This window comes from Herpailurus yagouaroundi, unplaced genomic scaffold (genome assembly GCF_014898765.1).
Source record: "Herpailurus yagouaroundi ecotype Mexico unplaced genomic scaffold, PumYag 196, whole genome shotgun sequence".
Classification (NCBI taxonomy): domain Eukaryota; kingdom Metazoa; phylum Chordata; class Mammalia; order Carnivora; family Felidae; genus Herpailurus; species Herpailurus yagouaroundi.
Window position 1 is genome coordinate 8,063,037 of NW_024412427.1, and position 15,580 is coordinate 8,078,616.

At 55.6% G+C, this 15,580-nt stretch overlaps 1 protein-coding gene across 2 annotated transcripts in view; it reads left to right on the forward strand.

Annotated features, from left to right (window-relative positions):
• Positions 1-15,580, forward strand: part of KIAA1755 (KIAA1755 ortholog) — a 43,104-nt gene that overhangs the window by 24,283 nt on the left and 3,241 nt on the right. The window contains exons 6-14 of one of the 2 annotated variants that reach the window (XR_005782019.1): positions 2,186-2,279; positions 3,123-3,209; positions 4,755-4,871; positions 6,797-6,895; positions 7,852-8,000; positions 9,990-10,128; positions 11,362-11,484; positions 12,169-12,372; positions 13,731-13,970. Coding sequence is in view for 1 of the 2 variants with exons in the window: in XM_040447081.1 (XP_040303015.1) it covers positions 2,186-2,279; positions 3,123-3,209; positions 4,755-4,871; positions 6,797-6,895; positions 7,852-8,000; positions 9,990-10,128; positions 11,362-11,484; positions 12,169-12,372 (1,012 nt within the window). In the remaining variant the exon portion in view is untranslated. The remainder of the gene's footprint in view (positions 1-2,185; positions 2,280-3,122; positions 3,210-4,754; positions 4,872-6,796; positions 6,896-7,851; positions 8,001-9,989; positions 10,129-11,361; positions 11,485-12,168; positions 12,373-13,730; positions 13,971-15,580) is intronic. The other variant, XM_040447081.1, reaches the window with a different exon arrangement.

Here is a 15,580-nt window from a genome sequence, read left to right on the forward strand (position 1 = left end):
GAGCATTGCATGAGTCACCCTGAGCGCTGTTAAAAACACATCACCGGGTCACACCCCAAGTTTCTGGGCCACTAGGTCTTGGGCCTGAGAATTTGCATTTCTAACAAATGTCCTGATTCTACTCATGCTGCTTGGCCAGGGACCCATGTGGTGAACCACGGTCGTAGAGTGGGAAGGGTGGGTGACGAATTTCAATTGGGAAATCAAGGAGGGCATCTCCGAAGAGGTCACAACTGAGCTGGCAGGTGATAATCATAAATACTGTTGAACAAATAGAGGGCGAATGGGTGTGAATGCGTGGATGAGTAAGAGAGTGAAAGAAAGAAGTTGTGAGTAATGGGCGATCCCGGCTGATGCTAATACCTCTCCTCCCCCACCGCTCAGACTTCACATTGGACCGGCTGGGGAAAGTCACCATCTTTCCTCGCGAGTCCCAGCCCCCGGCTAGGAGGGTCTCAGAAGTGGTGTCTGCTCAGGACCGTGGCGATAGACCCCAACCCAACCTAGAGGTTGTGCAGCTAGGGGTAGGGGGTGGAGGGACTCGTGGAACCCTTTGGAACCTTCTCCCCGTGCTCCATCTCATGGGAGCTATCACTGCCACCTGCTGGCCATTGAGATTTTTCTTCCTCGAGTCTCCAAAGTGGTGTGGCTTTTCTGGCTTGAGGGGGGAGATGGGACCCCCTCTTCCGTGCTGAGAAGTGGCCAGTGTGGTAAACAGAGCCCTGGAATCCCACCAACTTGCCGTGTGACCTTGGGGCGGTAACCTCCCCCTCTGAGACTCACCCGATCAAAAGGAAACACCAAGTGGACTCCGATGAGCAGTGTAAACTGTGGGGTGCTGGGCCCAGCTTCACGCTGGGACATGCCAGAGACTCTGACTCCTCACATCAGCCGCTGCCCTCCAGGGGCCTCCAGGCTGGTGGCAAGGCAGGGGTGGAAACAGACCGCTCTCCCAGCACGAACACAGCCAGAGGCAGGTGAGGTGTGGGACATGAACACAGGGGCTTCATCTCCAAGAGCCTCTTCTCACTGTCTGCTACGTTGCTGCTCTGTGCCTCAGTTTCCCTTCTAGGGGAATAGCAACGGAAGACATTTATATTCCTCTTACTCTACAGCAGTCACTGAGTGCCTTACGCTCATGAATTCATCGGTCCTCACCGCAGCCCCACAGGGCCGAAACTACCATTCTCCCCATTTACACGTGGGAAAATTGGCTCTCGGCAAGATGAAACAACTTACCGGGGTGACCAGGTACTATGGCAGTGCCGAAACCCCACCTCCACACTGGCGATCTCTGGTTTTATCTATGAACTGGCTGGACATAAGGCTGGAAGGCCCTGGGGGTTATTTTCCCAACCTGCCTGATCATCAGGATGGCCAAGGGCACTTGGAACCACACAGACGCCCTGCCCCACCCTGTACGTGTCGGGCCAGACGTCTGGGGGCTCGGGGTAGGGGCGGAGGTGAGGAATCGATATTTTTAACAACTCCTGACCACTGAGCCAGTTTGGGAAATCCTAACGTAATCGCTGAAAAGTACAGAGTGAACCAGTGACAGCGTTTTGGCTGCAAGTAACAAATTCCAATTCAAAATGTCTTTCCTCATAAGGAAATTTATTTCTCTTGGTCTCTGCTTTAGAGCTCTTAGTAAGAGCCTCTTCAACTCTTTCCCAGAAGTCCCCTGGCAAACGTCTCCTCACTCCTCATTGGACAGAAACATGTCACGTGACCCCTACGTAAAGCAACCATTGGCCAGAGGAATTGGCTCGCTACTCTCGGCCTCAACCAATCAGAAACCAGCGCCTGGGGGACCTGCTCTATGGAGGGAATTGGATTCTTGAACGAAACCAGAATTCTGCCCATGGGAAGGGGGTGGGGTAAATGCTGGGCGACTCACCCACCGCAACTGGGATGGTGGCTTATAGCTTATGATTGTTAGGGTGTGAGAGAGGGCTGTGTGAGGTATTGTGGGAACACCACAGAAGAAGCAATGGACTCTGCCTGGAGAAAGATCGTGGAGGGCTTCCTGGAGTGGGGTGGCCATGGGCAGTCGGTCTTGCGAGATGAAGAGCTCACCAGTACATCAAGGTTTCTGGCAGCCAGCCCCCTCCCCTTCCACGAGGTCCTTCCCCCTAGAAAGTCCCATCCATCCAGCAAGACTGCCGATTCCGTTTACCACCCACAGGCCTGAAGATAAAACCAAGGGGCTGGCGGTTATGATTGATTCCAGGAAACAGCCTCCACACCCTGGTCTGGTCAGTGCCCTGCAGGCCACCCAGGTGAGTGGGAGGCGGACAGCCTCAGCCTAGCAAGGAGCTTGGGAGCTCCAGGGGACTTTTGACACTCATGGGCCCCAAGGGGCACAGACCTGGGACCGGAAACCCCAGGCAGGAACTCTTCGTTGCAGATACAGAAATCCTAGACCAGTCTTGAAGACAGAGTGAGCTCACTGGTCCATGTGACTTGATAATCCAGAAGTGAAATGCCTGGATTCAGGGGCTCAGATATTGTCACCAAGAACCTGGTTCCTGTCTCCATTTCTGGCCGAGTTCTCCTGGGAGGGCGCTATTCTCAGCCAGGCTTCCCGCCCTGGTGGCAGTCTGGTTCTCACTTCCCATGGTTTTTCACTGAAGCCCACCCAGTAGGAAGGAGTGAGAGATTCGCTTCCCAGAGGTCCCAGGAGGTTTCTTTCTGTCTCCTTAGCTCAGGTTCATCCACCAACCGATTTCTGTGGCCACCCCGATGGGCTTAGACTTAGGTCCCATGAGCCTCATGAGCAGAGGAGCAAGGAAGAGGTTTGTAAGTTGCTGGCTTAGGCAGCGGAGAAAGTGGAAGGTTGGCATACACTTACTTTATGGTCTGATCCCCTCCTCTTCCTTCCCCTCCTCACTTTATAGATGGGGAAACTGAGGCTCAGAGGGGACTGGTCACCTAGGAAGCTTGCAACTCGGCTTGGACCTGGTGCTCTATTGACTTCCAACCATTCATCTTCCAAACATACCACATAAACGTCCCAGCCGAGCCCCCCCACCCCCACCCCGCCCCAGCTGTTTGCCTGAGTCTTAGCAGGGGGCTCAGTGAAGGTCTAGACAGAGCACCTCTGAAACGGTTCTCTCTGACAGGCCCTGGCCCCAGCCTCCATCCGTGCTGTGTTCTACCTGGGAGAGAAGGAGGCTGCCCTCCAGCTGGAAACATTGCCTGACGTCCAGGTGAGGGGGAGGCTGAGCTGAGCCGGGGTGCAGAATTCACCAGCTGGGACCCGCCTGGAGTGACCTAGTGGAGGTCAACAAATACAAGGCTGGGCGTTACAATTGTCAGCCCTGCCTCCGTGGCAGGTGTGGCCAAATCAGTCATCTAGGGCTCGCTCTCTGGCAATCCCAGAAGCTCCTGGTGGGCTCTACCACGTGACCGAGAGGTGCCTGTGGCATGAAACTGATTTTTAAAGTTTCAGCTCCTCGACCCCTCCCTCCTTTTCAGATGGGGAAACTGAGGCCCAAGGCCACCGAGTAAGCTAGAGGCAGAGACGCCTTTTCCATATTGCGGCCTTGATCTTCCCGCCTTTCTCTCCCTGGTTTCTCTCTCACCATCGCCAGCTCAGAGGCTGAGATGACTTGGGACTTTACAGCAAAGAGCCCTGCAGTTTTCTTTAATTAGCGCCGTGTACCACAATCATGAGCGTGGGCCCCCTGCCCTCTGCCCTGCTTCAGGAAAGGATTTTCAAGGCCTCCTTCCTCCTCCTCATTGGTGCAGAGTCGCATTGGGAGCTAGAGATGTGCTTTAAAAAAAAAAAAAAATTTAATGTTGATTTATTTTTGAGACAGAGCATGAACGGGGGAGGGGCAGAGAGAGAGGGAGACACAGAATCTGAAACAGGCTCCAGGCTCCGGGCTGTCAGCACAGAGCCCGATGCAGGGCTAGAATTCACGGACTCTGAGATCATGACCTGAGGCAAAGTTGGATGCTTAACCGACTGAGCCACCCAGCGCCCCTAGAGATGTGCTTTTTAAGGGTTTATGTGCCAGTGAATCCCTTGGGGACCTTGTCAAAGCGCAGGTTCTAATGGAGTAGCCCTGGATGGGGCCTGGGATTCTGCATCTCTAACATGCTCCTAGGTGATGTTGATGCTGCTGGTCCGTGGACCACACTTTGAGTACCGAGGATAACAGATGGGCCCAAACAAACAGAATCCGCCCAGTCCCAAGCTTAGGTATCTGGAGCTGTTCCTAGCATAAACCTCCAACTTCACCGTCCGGGAGAAGCAGGCACCTCGTCCCTCCTCCATGTCTTAGAGGATACGGTCAGGATTTGGTGACCTTTCTCAGCCCCAAGAAGGAGACGGCACCTTGGTGGGTCACTGGAGAACAGAGCAAGGATTACAACAAAGAAGTTACGTGACCAGGGTCAGCTTTCATCCATTTGTGTGATTTCCTGGAGATCTGTGTTGGGAAAGAGCCCAGCTTAGAGGGAGTCAGTGCGGTGATTGATTAATGATGTCTGCCTCGGGCACGTGCTGGGGAAGGGGCAGTAGGAGTGCTGTTTACTTACCATTCCTTAGCCAGGGTCTCATTCTGAATTTTGATTTGTCAGACTTTCCAGAGAAGATCCTTGCCCGGAAAAGCAACTCTTAACGCCAGGGCCAGCCTTACCTGTGGCAGATGGAGTGGTGTTGGGGCAGGGATCTGGCAGGCCCTTCTCAAACAGGTGTGCCCACGCTGAGTCCCCTGGTCATCTTGACTGTCTTCTTTCATTTGCAGGTAGAGGTGGTGACCTCACTGAGAGCTCTCAGCCACCACGTGGACCCCGGGCAGCTGCCCACAGCCCTGGAAGGCCCCTTCCCCTACCGCCACAGCGAGTGGGTGCAATTCTTCCAGGTGCCTACCCTCAAAGCCTTTACCGCCCACCCTAACTCCTTCTCTTCCTCCTTCACTCTCCTGCCCCCTGGATCTAGTGACCCCGTCAGGTCCAGAGGCAGTCGTCCAACATACATTTATGATGAGGGTGCAGAGTCCAGTAACAAGGAGCTCAACTTGGGGAAGTCACATAGCTTCTCTGAGCCCTTTTCCTCCACTACAAAATGGGGGGTCATGGCAGTACCTCTCGAGGGGGCCGTTGTGAGGTTTAATTGAGTTCATGTGGGCGAAGAGCTTAGAAGAGTGTCAGGCGCATGCTAAGAGCTGTGTCTACGCTAAGTGCCAATGAAATTGACGGACATTCGTTCTGTGGACCCACACAGCTCGGAGAGCTCAGGGTCTGGTGAGGGAGGCAGACTCGTTCCCTCCTGAAAGAGGGAGGGAATAAGGAAACTCCTTCTCCCTATGATCTCAGGCTCTTCTCCGCACAACCCTGGAGGGGGCATTTCATGCCCACTTTAGTACACGAGGACACACAGGACGGGGGTGGCTGGCACAAGAACACACGAGATTCCTGGCTTAACTCGCACAGAAAGCAGTGCCCATAAGTGCTGCCCTGGACTTTCCCTAGACCAGGGCTGCTCACCTTCGGCACCAGTCACGTTTGGGACTGGCTGCTTCTTTGTTGTTGGGGGCGATCCTGTGCACTGCAGCGTGCTTAGCACCGTCCCTGGCCACTACCCACTCTGACAGGAGCACCTCACAAATGATGACAAGCAAAAACATCTCCAGACATTGCCTGTTGTCCCCTGGGGATCGAAATCACCCCCCCCCCCCAAATGAGAGCCACGCGTCTCCACTAACAATCTAATGTGGTGCTTTGTTTATTTGTTTTTGGCCCCGGTGCTCTCCTGCTTATCATGTGTCTGTTTTTGAACAGGCAGTATGTGAAAGCTTCAAATGGTACTAAAGGGTATATATTGAGTGGTCTCCTTTCCTACTCATCCCACAGGCGCCCCCCCGGTTCCCCTCTGGTGAATCCAGTGGCCTTTGAACTGTATTTTCACTTTATTTTTTATTTATTTTTTTTTTAAATTTTTTTTTCAACGTTTTTATTTATTTTTGGGACAGAGAGAGACAGAGCATGAATGGGGGAGGGGCAGAGAGAGAGGGAGACACAGAATCGGAAACAGGCTCCAGGCTCTGAGCCATCAGCCCAGCGCCCGACGCGGGGCACGAACCCACGGACCGCAAGATCGTGACCTGGCTGAAGTCGGACGCTTAACCGACTGCGCCACCCAGGCGCCCCTGTATTTTCACTTTAAAACCTTCCCTTGAAATGACATCTAACCTGTAGACCCAGAATGTGAAACTGATAATGATGTTGGCTAATAGGATACACTGAGCACCTCACACAAATGCACACGTTTCATCCTCACGCTAGCCTCTAAGGTAGGGACGACTGCGATCCCATTTTACAGAGGAGGATGCCGAGGCACAAAGAGGTTAGGCGATTGGCCCAAGGTCTCACAGCTAGTCGGCGGGGAAGCTGGGCCGAAGTGGGACTCAGCAGAAGACGCCCCCTAACTCTGCCCTCCCCCATCTGCTCCTTCCCCTTCCCCAAAGTATCCCCTTGGGGGCCTTCTTTCTCCTCCTCCTTTCATTCCCAGCACCAGTGGTTCTCAAAGTATGGTCCCTGGACCAGCAGCATCGGCATCACTTGGGAACTCGTTAGGTGCACATTCTCAGGCCCCACCCAAAAGGAATGAAACCGGGGACTCGGGAGTGGGGCTCAGCAGTCTGGATTTTCTCCAGACCTCCAGGTGATTCTGATGCAGCTGAAGTTTGAGAACCACCGCCTAATGCCCTCCCTGTGTCCTCCTGGAGTGGGCAGGTGGCCTCACTGGCCCGGGCTGACACTCCCACTCTGGCTTTCCATCATGCAGAAGCTGGACCCCTTCCTTGCTGACCTGCACCAGGTCTCCTCCTTGCTAAAGGCTTCCATCAAGCAGTTTGAGAAGAGTGACCTCCCTGGAGGGGTGCAGGTGAGCCAGGAGCATGGGGTGGGGAAGCCTCACTATACCCCAGATTCCGTGGACCAAGGGCTCAGTGAGGGGGGCAGCCGGGGTGGGCGTCATCATCCCGTTTTTTTTTTTTTAATCCGCTCACTTGACTGATATTTACTGGACACTCACTATATGTCATATCCTGGAGACCCAGCCTGGGGCACACTCTCCTGTCCCTGCCCTCATAGGGTTTAGGGTGCAGAGGTGGGAGTAGTCATTAAGAAAATAAGCAAAGAAACGGGTGCGTAGTTCCAAATTGTGCCAAATGCCATGAAAATAAGATTGAGAACAATGGGGAAGGAGGGAGGGCCTCCCTAAAGAGATGGCATTTCGGTTGAAGATGAGAAGGAGCTGGCCATGGGAACAGAGGGGGACTGCTCCACCTGGAGAACAAATACGTACCAAGGTGCTGAGGTGGGGTGGTTCTGGTATGTTCGAGAATAGCATGGAGGCCGATGTAGAACAGAGTGGTGGGAGCGGGGCAAGAGAAGAGAAGAACCAGAAGAGAAGAAACCAGAAGAGGCTGTATCGAGGACTTGGGTTGGGATTCGACTCTAAGCCGGCAGGAAAGGTCCTGGAGAATTTTAAGCAGCAGGGCGAACACATAGGCGCTTTGAGATCCTGCCAGCTGCCATGTGGGGAACAGACTGCAGGGGGAGCCAGAGAGCAGCAGGGAGACCAGTGAAGAGGCAGGGGTGAGTGTCCTAACAGGAGGTGTAGACCCTGGGTTGGTGGGGGTTGCTCCCGTGAGGTTGCCATGGTGACAAGAGGAGGCGTGGCTCGAGGAGATGTTTTAGCCATAGGAAGGATAGACTTGGTGCAGGACCTTGAATGCCGAACTGGGGGAGTCAGGCATGATCCGGGTGTGGGGAGCCCTGGAAGGCTGTAGAAGGAGAGTGGGGATGGGGCCTCAGGCCACCTTCCTACACTGGCAGGAAGCCTCCAGGTGTCTGAGCAAGTCCAAGGAGCTGATGGAGACCGTGCTGAGGGACCCAGGGCTGCTGGGCCTCCAGCGGGAAGGGGGAGCCACTCTGGCCAGGCTACGGCAGGAAGCCAGTAGGCTGGACTTCAACCCTGACGTCAGGTATGAACAGCCAGGTTTTTCCTCCCCAAGTTTTGTCCACTGGCCTGGGAGCTGGGAGCGCACAGGGTGGGCCCTAAGGATGCCTAGCATGGGGGCATTTGCAGGGTCCGTATCCTGGGCTGAGCCTTTGGTAAGGTCCCTTCTCTGCTGCCCCTCCTTCAGCCGCGGCCATCTTCAGCCCAAAGTGGGCATCAGAGGACAGCCCCTGCTCGTTTCCAGTCACCCCCAAGCACTTTCTCTGACTTTCTAAGACACTGGGCTGAATCCCTTCAAGGGTCCATCTCGTTGATTCCTCAAAAGAACCTTGTGAGGGCCACATCGTCCTCATTTTGCTGATGGGTAACCGAGGCTCAGCGAAATGACAGATGAGCCAGGACATCTGAGCAGTAACCCCTGCACCGCCCGGCCTTCCCTGGTGGGTTTCTCAGCCTGGCAGAGAGAACCGTCAGCCGTGGCCGTGGTCTCAGAGCCACAAAACACAAAAAAATACACATTCCTGGAAATTACGGGTTTTCTTAAGTTTGGGGGGGGGGTGCCAATCAGTAATTAAATCAGTCAGTAATTGGAGATATTTTGTCTCTGTTAGAACAAACACAATTATTAAGTTCGCCTAAGCTTCCAAGAACAACTTGTTTATTTAACTAACACCTAAATAGCGCGTAGTACGAGCATAGCCTTGTGCTAAGGGCTTTGCAAATACTAACATGTCTAATTCCCACTAGGTGGAGTCTCGTATTATCCTCATTTTACAGTGGAGGGGTCTGAGGCTCGGAGAGAGGTCAAGTGACTTTCCCAGGGTCACACAGCTGAGATGTGTGGGGGTCAGGACTTAACCCAGGCAGCCTGGCCCAGAATCTCGAACACACCGCCCTGAGCTGCGTCCACGGACAGATTCGCACTGATGTGGGTCCTGGTGCTTGTCACACAGCCTGGCACTGGCTTTCCCAGCGTGACCCCGCCTCACTGTCCCTGTCGGCCATAGGCCTCCCCAGACTGTTGGCCACCAGCAGCTCCACCAGGGGGCGGTGTGGTCCCACATGAGCCTCTGAGCTTGCTCTGCAGAGGGGTCCCTGCAGCTCCCGCCTGCCCACCCCTTCCTCCCAGTGTCCGCCAGGCTGGCTGGCATTTTCCATGCACTGACCCTGGGCCTTCACCCCTTCCTGGAGAGCCAGTGATCTGCGGGAAGCTGCAGTCAGATGGGGGAGGCCCAGAGCAAAGATGGCAGGCTTTCCTTCCGTGTCCTTTTTTCCCTATTCCATCTGAAATAAGACCCTGTAGGGCAGAGGAGGGTGGGGTGGGATTCCGGAGAGTCCTCCCCTCACCGGAGTATCACCGTGCCTGACTCCCCTCTGCTCCCTTTCATTTATGTCTTGCTGGCTTTGACTATTTTTTTAAATTATGTGCAAAAAAAGCTGTAGGCTGGATTCCAATTCAGAATGCGATGCGTGAGAGTCAGTTCCTCTCTCTGGACCTCAGTTTTCTCATCTGTAAAATGGAGGCTGTGGTGGAAAGGCGGGTTACAGCCACTCACCATCATTACAATAGGAATAATAAGACTAACAGTGGGTGTTGGGTACTGTTAAGAGTTTTGAATGTGTGAGGGCTGGTTCTCAGCCCTTGCTGCCCCCCTGAAACCATCTGAGAAGCTTTAGAAAGTGCTAATGTCCAGGCTGCACTCAGAGCCTGACTCAACTGGCTTAGGGTGGGTGTTGAGATTTGAACCCAGATCTGTCCAACTCGGATTCCCAGGGCATCTCCCAGGGAAAGGGAGGGTCTTTCGGTTTCCCACTGTGTCCTCTGGCCTTCTCCGTCCCAGGAAAGGCCGAGTCTGAGGCCCAGAGAGGTATAGGGACCTGCCCAAGGTCACCCAGCAAGTCGGCAGCTGGAATACCCAGGCTGGACCCACGGAACCGGTGGGGGTCGGGGGGGGGCAGGCGTACTGGTGGGGAGGGCATCTTGGGCCCTCTTGCACCCTCTTCCACCTCCCAGGAGCCATCTGGCCGAAGCTGTCGCCTGGTACGGCCTCGTGGATGAACAGCTGCATGTCCTGGTCACTGCCTCTAACCACCTCCTGGGGGCGCTGGAGCTCCGCGTCCGCCTCGGCCGCCTGGAGGCTGCCATCCACCAGGTGAAAGGGGAGGCTGGCCTCTGGGTGGGGGAAGGCCCTGCTCCAGACCCTGCCCCAGCCAGGCACTCTGCTCTGGTGTAAGGACACGAGGCTGGCCGTCCTTCAAGAGCCAGGCGGGCGGCCTGTGACGCGGCGTATGACACGGCACTACGGAAGTGCTGCGCGGGTGAAGACGTAGCCCAGAAAGCTGTTCTCATCCTGCCGAGCCCCGGGCCAGAGCCTTTGCGTATACAATGATTTTCCAACCTTACCGCCTACCAGGGATGGGGGAAGATGCCAGGATTGCTCCCACTCATCGATGAGGAAACTGAGGCCGGAAGACATTACGTCACCTGCCTGTGGTCACACACCTGGGAATCTGATCTTGGAGCCCACCCCCGGCATCACCTCACCCGACTGCCGGCGTCTAGAACCAGTGCAGCCCTTCGTGCTGGGGGCTGGGGGGCACATGGATGGCCTGGGTTCTAGTCCTGGCTCCAGCACTGACCCGGACCCCAGACAAGTTATTTAACTATTCATTGCCTCAGTCTTCTCATCTGTCAAATGGGGGGATAATAGGAGTGCCTGCCACGAATGGGCTTTTCGAGGGTAAAGGGAGTGAGTACATACTCTTTAAGGCATCCCAGGGCAAGAAGGGGACTTCTGCTCCTGAGTTCGAGGGCCGTTTTATCCCCTCTGTCCCTCATCGAATCCTCACGCCTACCCCACTTTGCCACTGAATAAACTAAGGCCCAGAAAGGGGACGCGACTTGCCCAGTTCGCACAGTGAGTTAGTTCACAGCGGGCCCACGCACCTTGCTCTACAGAAGGCAGCATTTCCTGTTTGCATAGCCCCGGGGATGAGGAGCTCATTACTCTCAAGGCTGCCTCTTTTCTGATTAGCAGCGCTGAGTGGTTGGAGTAAGCTCAAATTTGCCACCGTGAGACTTCATTCAGACAAGCGCGCACGGACGGCCTACTTCGTGCATGGCACTGGCCGGGCCAGATGCCCCCTGGGGTCCCACTCAGAGAGTCCTGCCCCCTTCAGCTACTTGAAGAACATGACAATGCACCCACCCTCCCCAAACTGTCCCTTCTGCCCAGAACCGGGAGGGTCTCGGTCCAGGCCAACGGGCGCAGGCCCCGCCACCGAATCAGTGAGGACACGATCCCCACTTCCAAGGGAGCGGGGAGCTGGCCGAGGGACGTCTCCCCAGGCACCCCTCATGTCCGCACCTCCCTCCCCTGCCCCAGGTCAGCAACTGGATGGAGCAGGAGGGGAGCCGGTGCCTGCAAATGCTGACCCCCAAAGACAGAAGCTTGGAGACTGTGGAGAAAGCCCACGCCGAGTTTGAGGACTTCTTTCTCCAGGCTGCAGTGCGTTCCTAAAGACGGAGGAGCAGGATCTGAGCAAATGGAGAGGGCCGTGGGGGGGGGGGGGGCACTGCTAGGGCAAAGGTGTGCAGGTGGGAAAGTGCAAGGAAACGTCCGGAGACAGTGAGGAGACCGGCATGGATTGGAAAGGGTTCCGCTTAGGTGCTGTCTCCTCCAGGAAGCCTTCCTGGATCACCACATCCAAAAGAAGACCTATCTCAGAATCCCTGGAAGATTTTATAAAATGCAGACTCCAGGGTCCCACCAGAGACCTATTAAGTCAGCCTCACAGGTCAGGGGCAAGGAATTTGCACCCTTGATGTACGGGAGCCTAGGACACGGGTGATTCAGCCCCTCTCAGCCCTCAGGGAGCTCCCAGGCCAGTGGGGGCTAGGGATGCCAGAAAAACAGGGCAACAAACAGAAAGGGAGACATGTGGGGACACATGGCAGGAGTCCCTAACCCAGACCCTGGGTCAGGGAAGTTTCCCCGAAGGAGGTGACAGCGAGCAGAGTCCCAGCTAGGCATGGACTGCTGAGGCGGAGGCCCGGTGCCCATTTTGTAGATGACACAACAGAGGTCTGGGAAGCCCGACAGCTCAGCAGTGGGGCGGCAGAGGTTCCTGGCCTCTGAGGGACGCCTCAGCTGAGATGGCACCCGAATGGACACCTCTCCTCTCCCGCTCAGGCCCAGTACCGCCGGGGCCTGGAGCTGTCCAAGCAGGCAGCTCAGCTGGGAGCTGCGGCCGGAGGAGCAGAGCTCCCGGAACTGGTGGCCTTCACCTCCACCCAGCGGGCCTTCCAGGCCAAGCTGACCCACTTCTACATGGCGGCCGAGCGGCAGCGCACGGACCTGGAGACGCTGCTCCGTCTACACCACTTCTGCAAGAAGGTGAGCCTGTGGCCGCCCGCACAGACCCTCCCCGCCCCGTCCAGCTGGGAGGTGAGGGGGGAGGGGGCAGGGAGCAGCCCACACACAGCACGAGGCTCTCTGGAGGATTCATTCTATTGTCACCTGCATTTTCCAGAAGAGAAGCAAGGTTGGAGAGGATAGGTGACCCCTTAAGTCAGTCCCAGCCGATCTCGGACCCCAGCTTGTCCCATTACACCAGGCAGCCTCCCAGCAGCCTAGAAGTCAGCTCTCAAAGGACACTCAGATATCATCTGCCTCTTAAACGTTGGGATTAGGGGAAGGGGACCTGGTATTTCCGAGAATCCAGTCAAAGCCATAGACTTCCTCTCTACGCATAGCTCTCTGCAGACAACGTCAGGCGGTCAGACCAGCCTGAGAAACTTCCGCTGCAGAGCTGGGGAAACAGGATCAGAGAAGGACTGACACTTAACCAGTGTCACACGGGAAGCCCATGGCACCATCGCGGTGCTCTTTTCCATGCCTTGCCTTGCCTTACACAGTGGGTGGGAGCTGGGGAAGGAGGGGACAGTTGGCGGAGGGTGGGCCCGGAGTCTTTTCTGAGCACCCCCAGAACAGAGGCCTTAGTCCTGGCCAGGAGCCCAGAGTTTGGCCAGCGGTGGGGAGGAAAAGACAGGGCTCCTCCCGGGGAGGGGATCGGGGGCAGTGCTGGGGTCGGAGGCAAGACGAACTCCGCTGCTTTGCATCGGTCGTCTCTGGGCAATCCAGTGTGGCGAGGCAGAGTGGTCCCATTTTACAGATGAGGATGCTGAGGCCCTAAGAAGAGAAGGGCCTTGCCCAAGGCCACACAGCTGCAGAAAAGAAGAGCTGGAATTTGAACACAGATGCGTTCCTGCTCTGTGTTCTTCTCCAAAGGTGGGGGTGTGGATGGTAACAGGTTCCCATGTTCAATCAGGTGTGATGATGATAGGATTATTATGAGAGTAGCCCGCATTCGTGACTGTGGACTCCCTGTTGGACACTCTTCTAAGTGCTTCACAAACCTTATCTGATTTGATCTCACCATATCTTTCTCTTTTTTTCAATTCTTTTTTTTTTTTTTAAGTAGGCTCTATGCCCACCGTGGAACTCAAACTCACAACCCTGACATCAGGAGTCACATGCCCTACTGACTGAACCAGCCAGGCTCCCCTAATCTCACCATATCTTTATGGGGGAGGGGCGCGAACATTGTTTCCATTCTGCAGATGAGGAAACTGAGGAATGTGCCTTGCACAAGGTTCCCCAGAGGGCCGATGGTCAAGCAGGATTTGACTTAAGAGACCCCACCCCCCAATCCATTTGACCAAATCTCTCACTTTTCTCCTGGGGGCACTGAGGCCTAGGGGGACCAGCAGCAGCCTGGGAGAGCTGTACCCTAGATGGGACAAGAACCCACAGCTCTGGTCCAGGCCCAGCACCCCCAGACTCGCCCCTGAGGACAGAGCGGGGGAAGAGCCTGACCCCAGCCTCCCAGCTGTCAGGCTGGCTCAGCACACAAAGGATGGAGAAGTCAGGCTGCTTCAGAGGGGAAGCGAGAGGGACTCTGCTCAAGTCCCCCTGCGGTGCTGGGAGGACAGGTCATTTTCTCTGTCTCTGAGGCGCAGCGGGCCAGGGATAGGGACGGTGGCAGCCAGGGGATCCCGCTCCCAGCTGACAGAAGAGAGCCAGGCAGTGGCAGAACCTGAGGCTTAGAGCCAGGGGCGGCTCCTGCCCCCCGAAGGCTGTGTGACCGCAGCCACGGTCTTCACTGCCCTGGGCCTCAGCTCCTCGTCAATAATAACGATCAAAATAGTAATAATAACCAAAGCTTCTGTAGCTCTTACTATGTGGCAGGCCCTGTCTTGTCATTTCACATGTCATTTTATTGCCACACCCATCCTCTGAGGCAGGTGCTATTATTATGCCCAATTTACACACAAGGAAACACAGAGAGGTCAAATGACGCATCCAGGGTCACACAGCTGGGAATTGGCCGAGCTGAGATTCAAACGCAGATCATCTGGCTCTTGCTGGGTAGTGAGAGAATTAAACTCAATGTAAGTAACCCCCCCAGGCTTTACTCAAATTTGGGATGATTATTATAAACACCAATATTATTAGCATTAGCAGCAGTAGGAGTGGTAGCAATGCCCCGTGCGTCAAGGGCAGCTGGCCCCTTCTCTCCTCGCGTGCTGATTCCGGCTGATCTCAGCCCCATAAAACACACTTGCTGCACCTCTGGGCCTTCTCACTTGCCCTTCCCTCAGTTGGGAATGCTTTTCCTTAAGACCGGTTGGTTTCTTAACTTTCTTCAGTGCTCAGCTCACACGTCCCCTCCCCGCCGAGGCCCCTCCTGGCTCCCTGGCCCCCATTCCCTCTCGTCCCCCCCTGTTTTTCTCACTTCACGGTGCTCACCGTGATCTGGAATTTTCCTGTCGCCTCCTCACCTGCTTGTCTGTTGTCAGTGACCAAGTGGATGGAGGAAGAGTGAGGAGGGAGGAGGGAGCAGGAAGGTTGGGGGCATGTGGGAAGATAGAGCCCCACCCAGGCCTGGGAATCCTACAGGAGGTGGCACCCTGACCTTGAATCCCACTGCGCGTGGCCCTCTCGCTGTTTGACCCGGTTCCTCTCCGGCCCCGGATCTTCATCCGCACAACGAAGGGTTCGGCAGGCTGCCCCCATCCCTGTCCAGCTCAGCCTGGAAGATCAAGTGCCAGACAGACCGACAGACAGGACAGCCCTGTGCTGGGCCCAGCCCCGGGCAGAGAGCGCACGTGCGGCGGCTTTGGCACTAAATAATAATAACACAATTGCGCCGCTAACAGAGATTTATGGAGCCCTTTCCCAGCCATGAGCTCCGTGTGCTTCCGCGAATATGAAGCCATTTATCTAAAGACAAGTTCCCTTAATCCGCGGAAAGATGGTTTCCTTGGAGAAAACGGTTCTCCAATCCCCACAGCTAACAGCTCGCTGTCGGTTCTAAATTAATGGAGAGAAAGATTATGTTTTTCACGAGCTGCTGGGAAACGTGTTGGCTCCTTTGCAGGCCTGCAGACATTTTGTGGGTGAAAGAGGGACACACAGAATCCCACAGTGGGGCAGAGGCCGGGCTGAGGGAGGAGGGCCCCCCCCCCCCCCCCCCCCCCCCCGCCCGGGTGGCGGATGGTCTCTCCAGCGACTGCTCGGGGACGCAGCCCTGCCTGGGCCG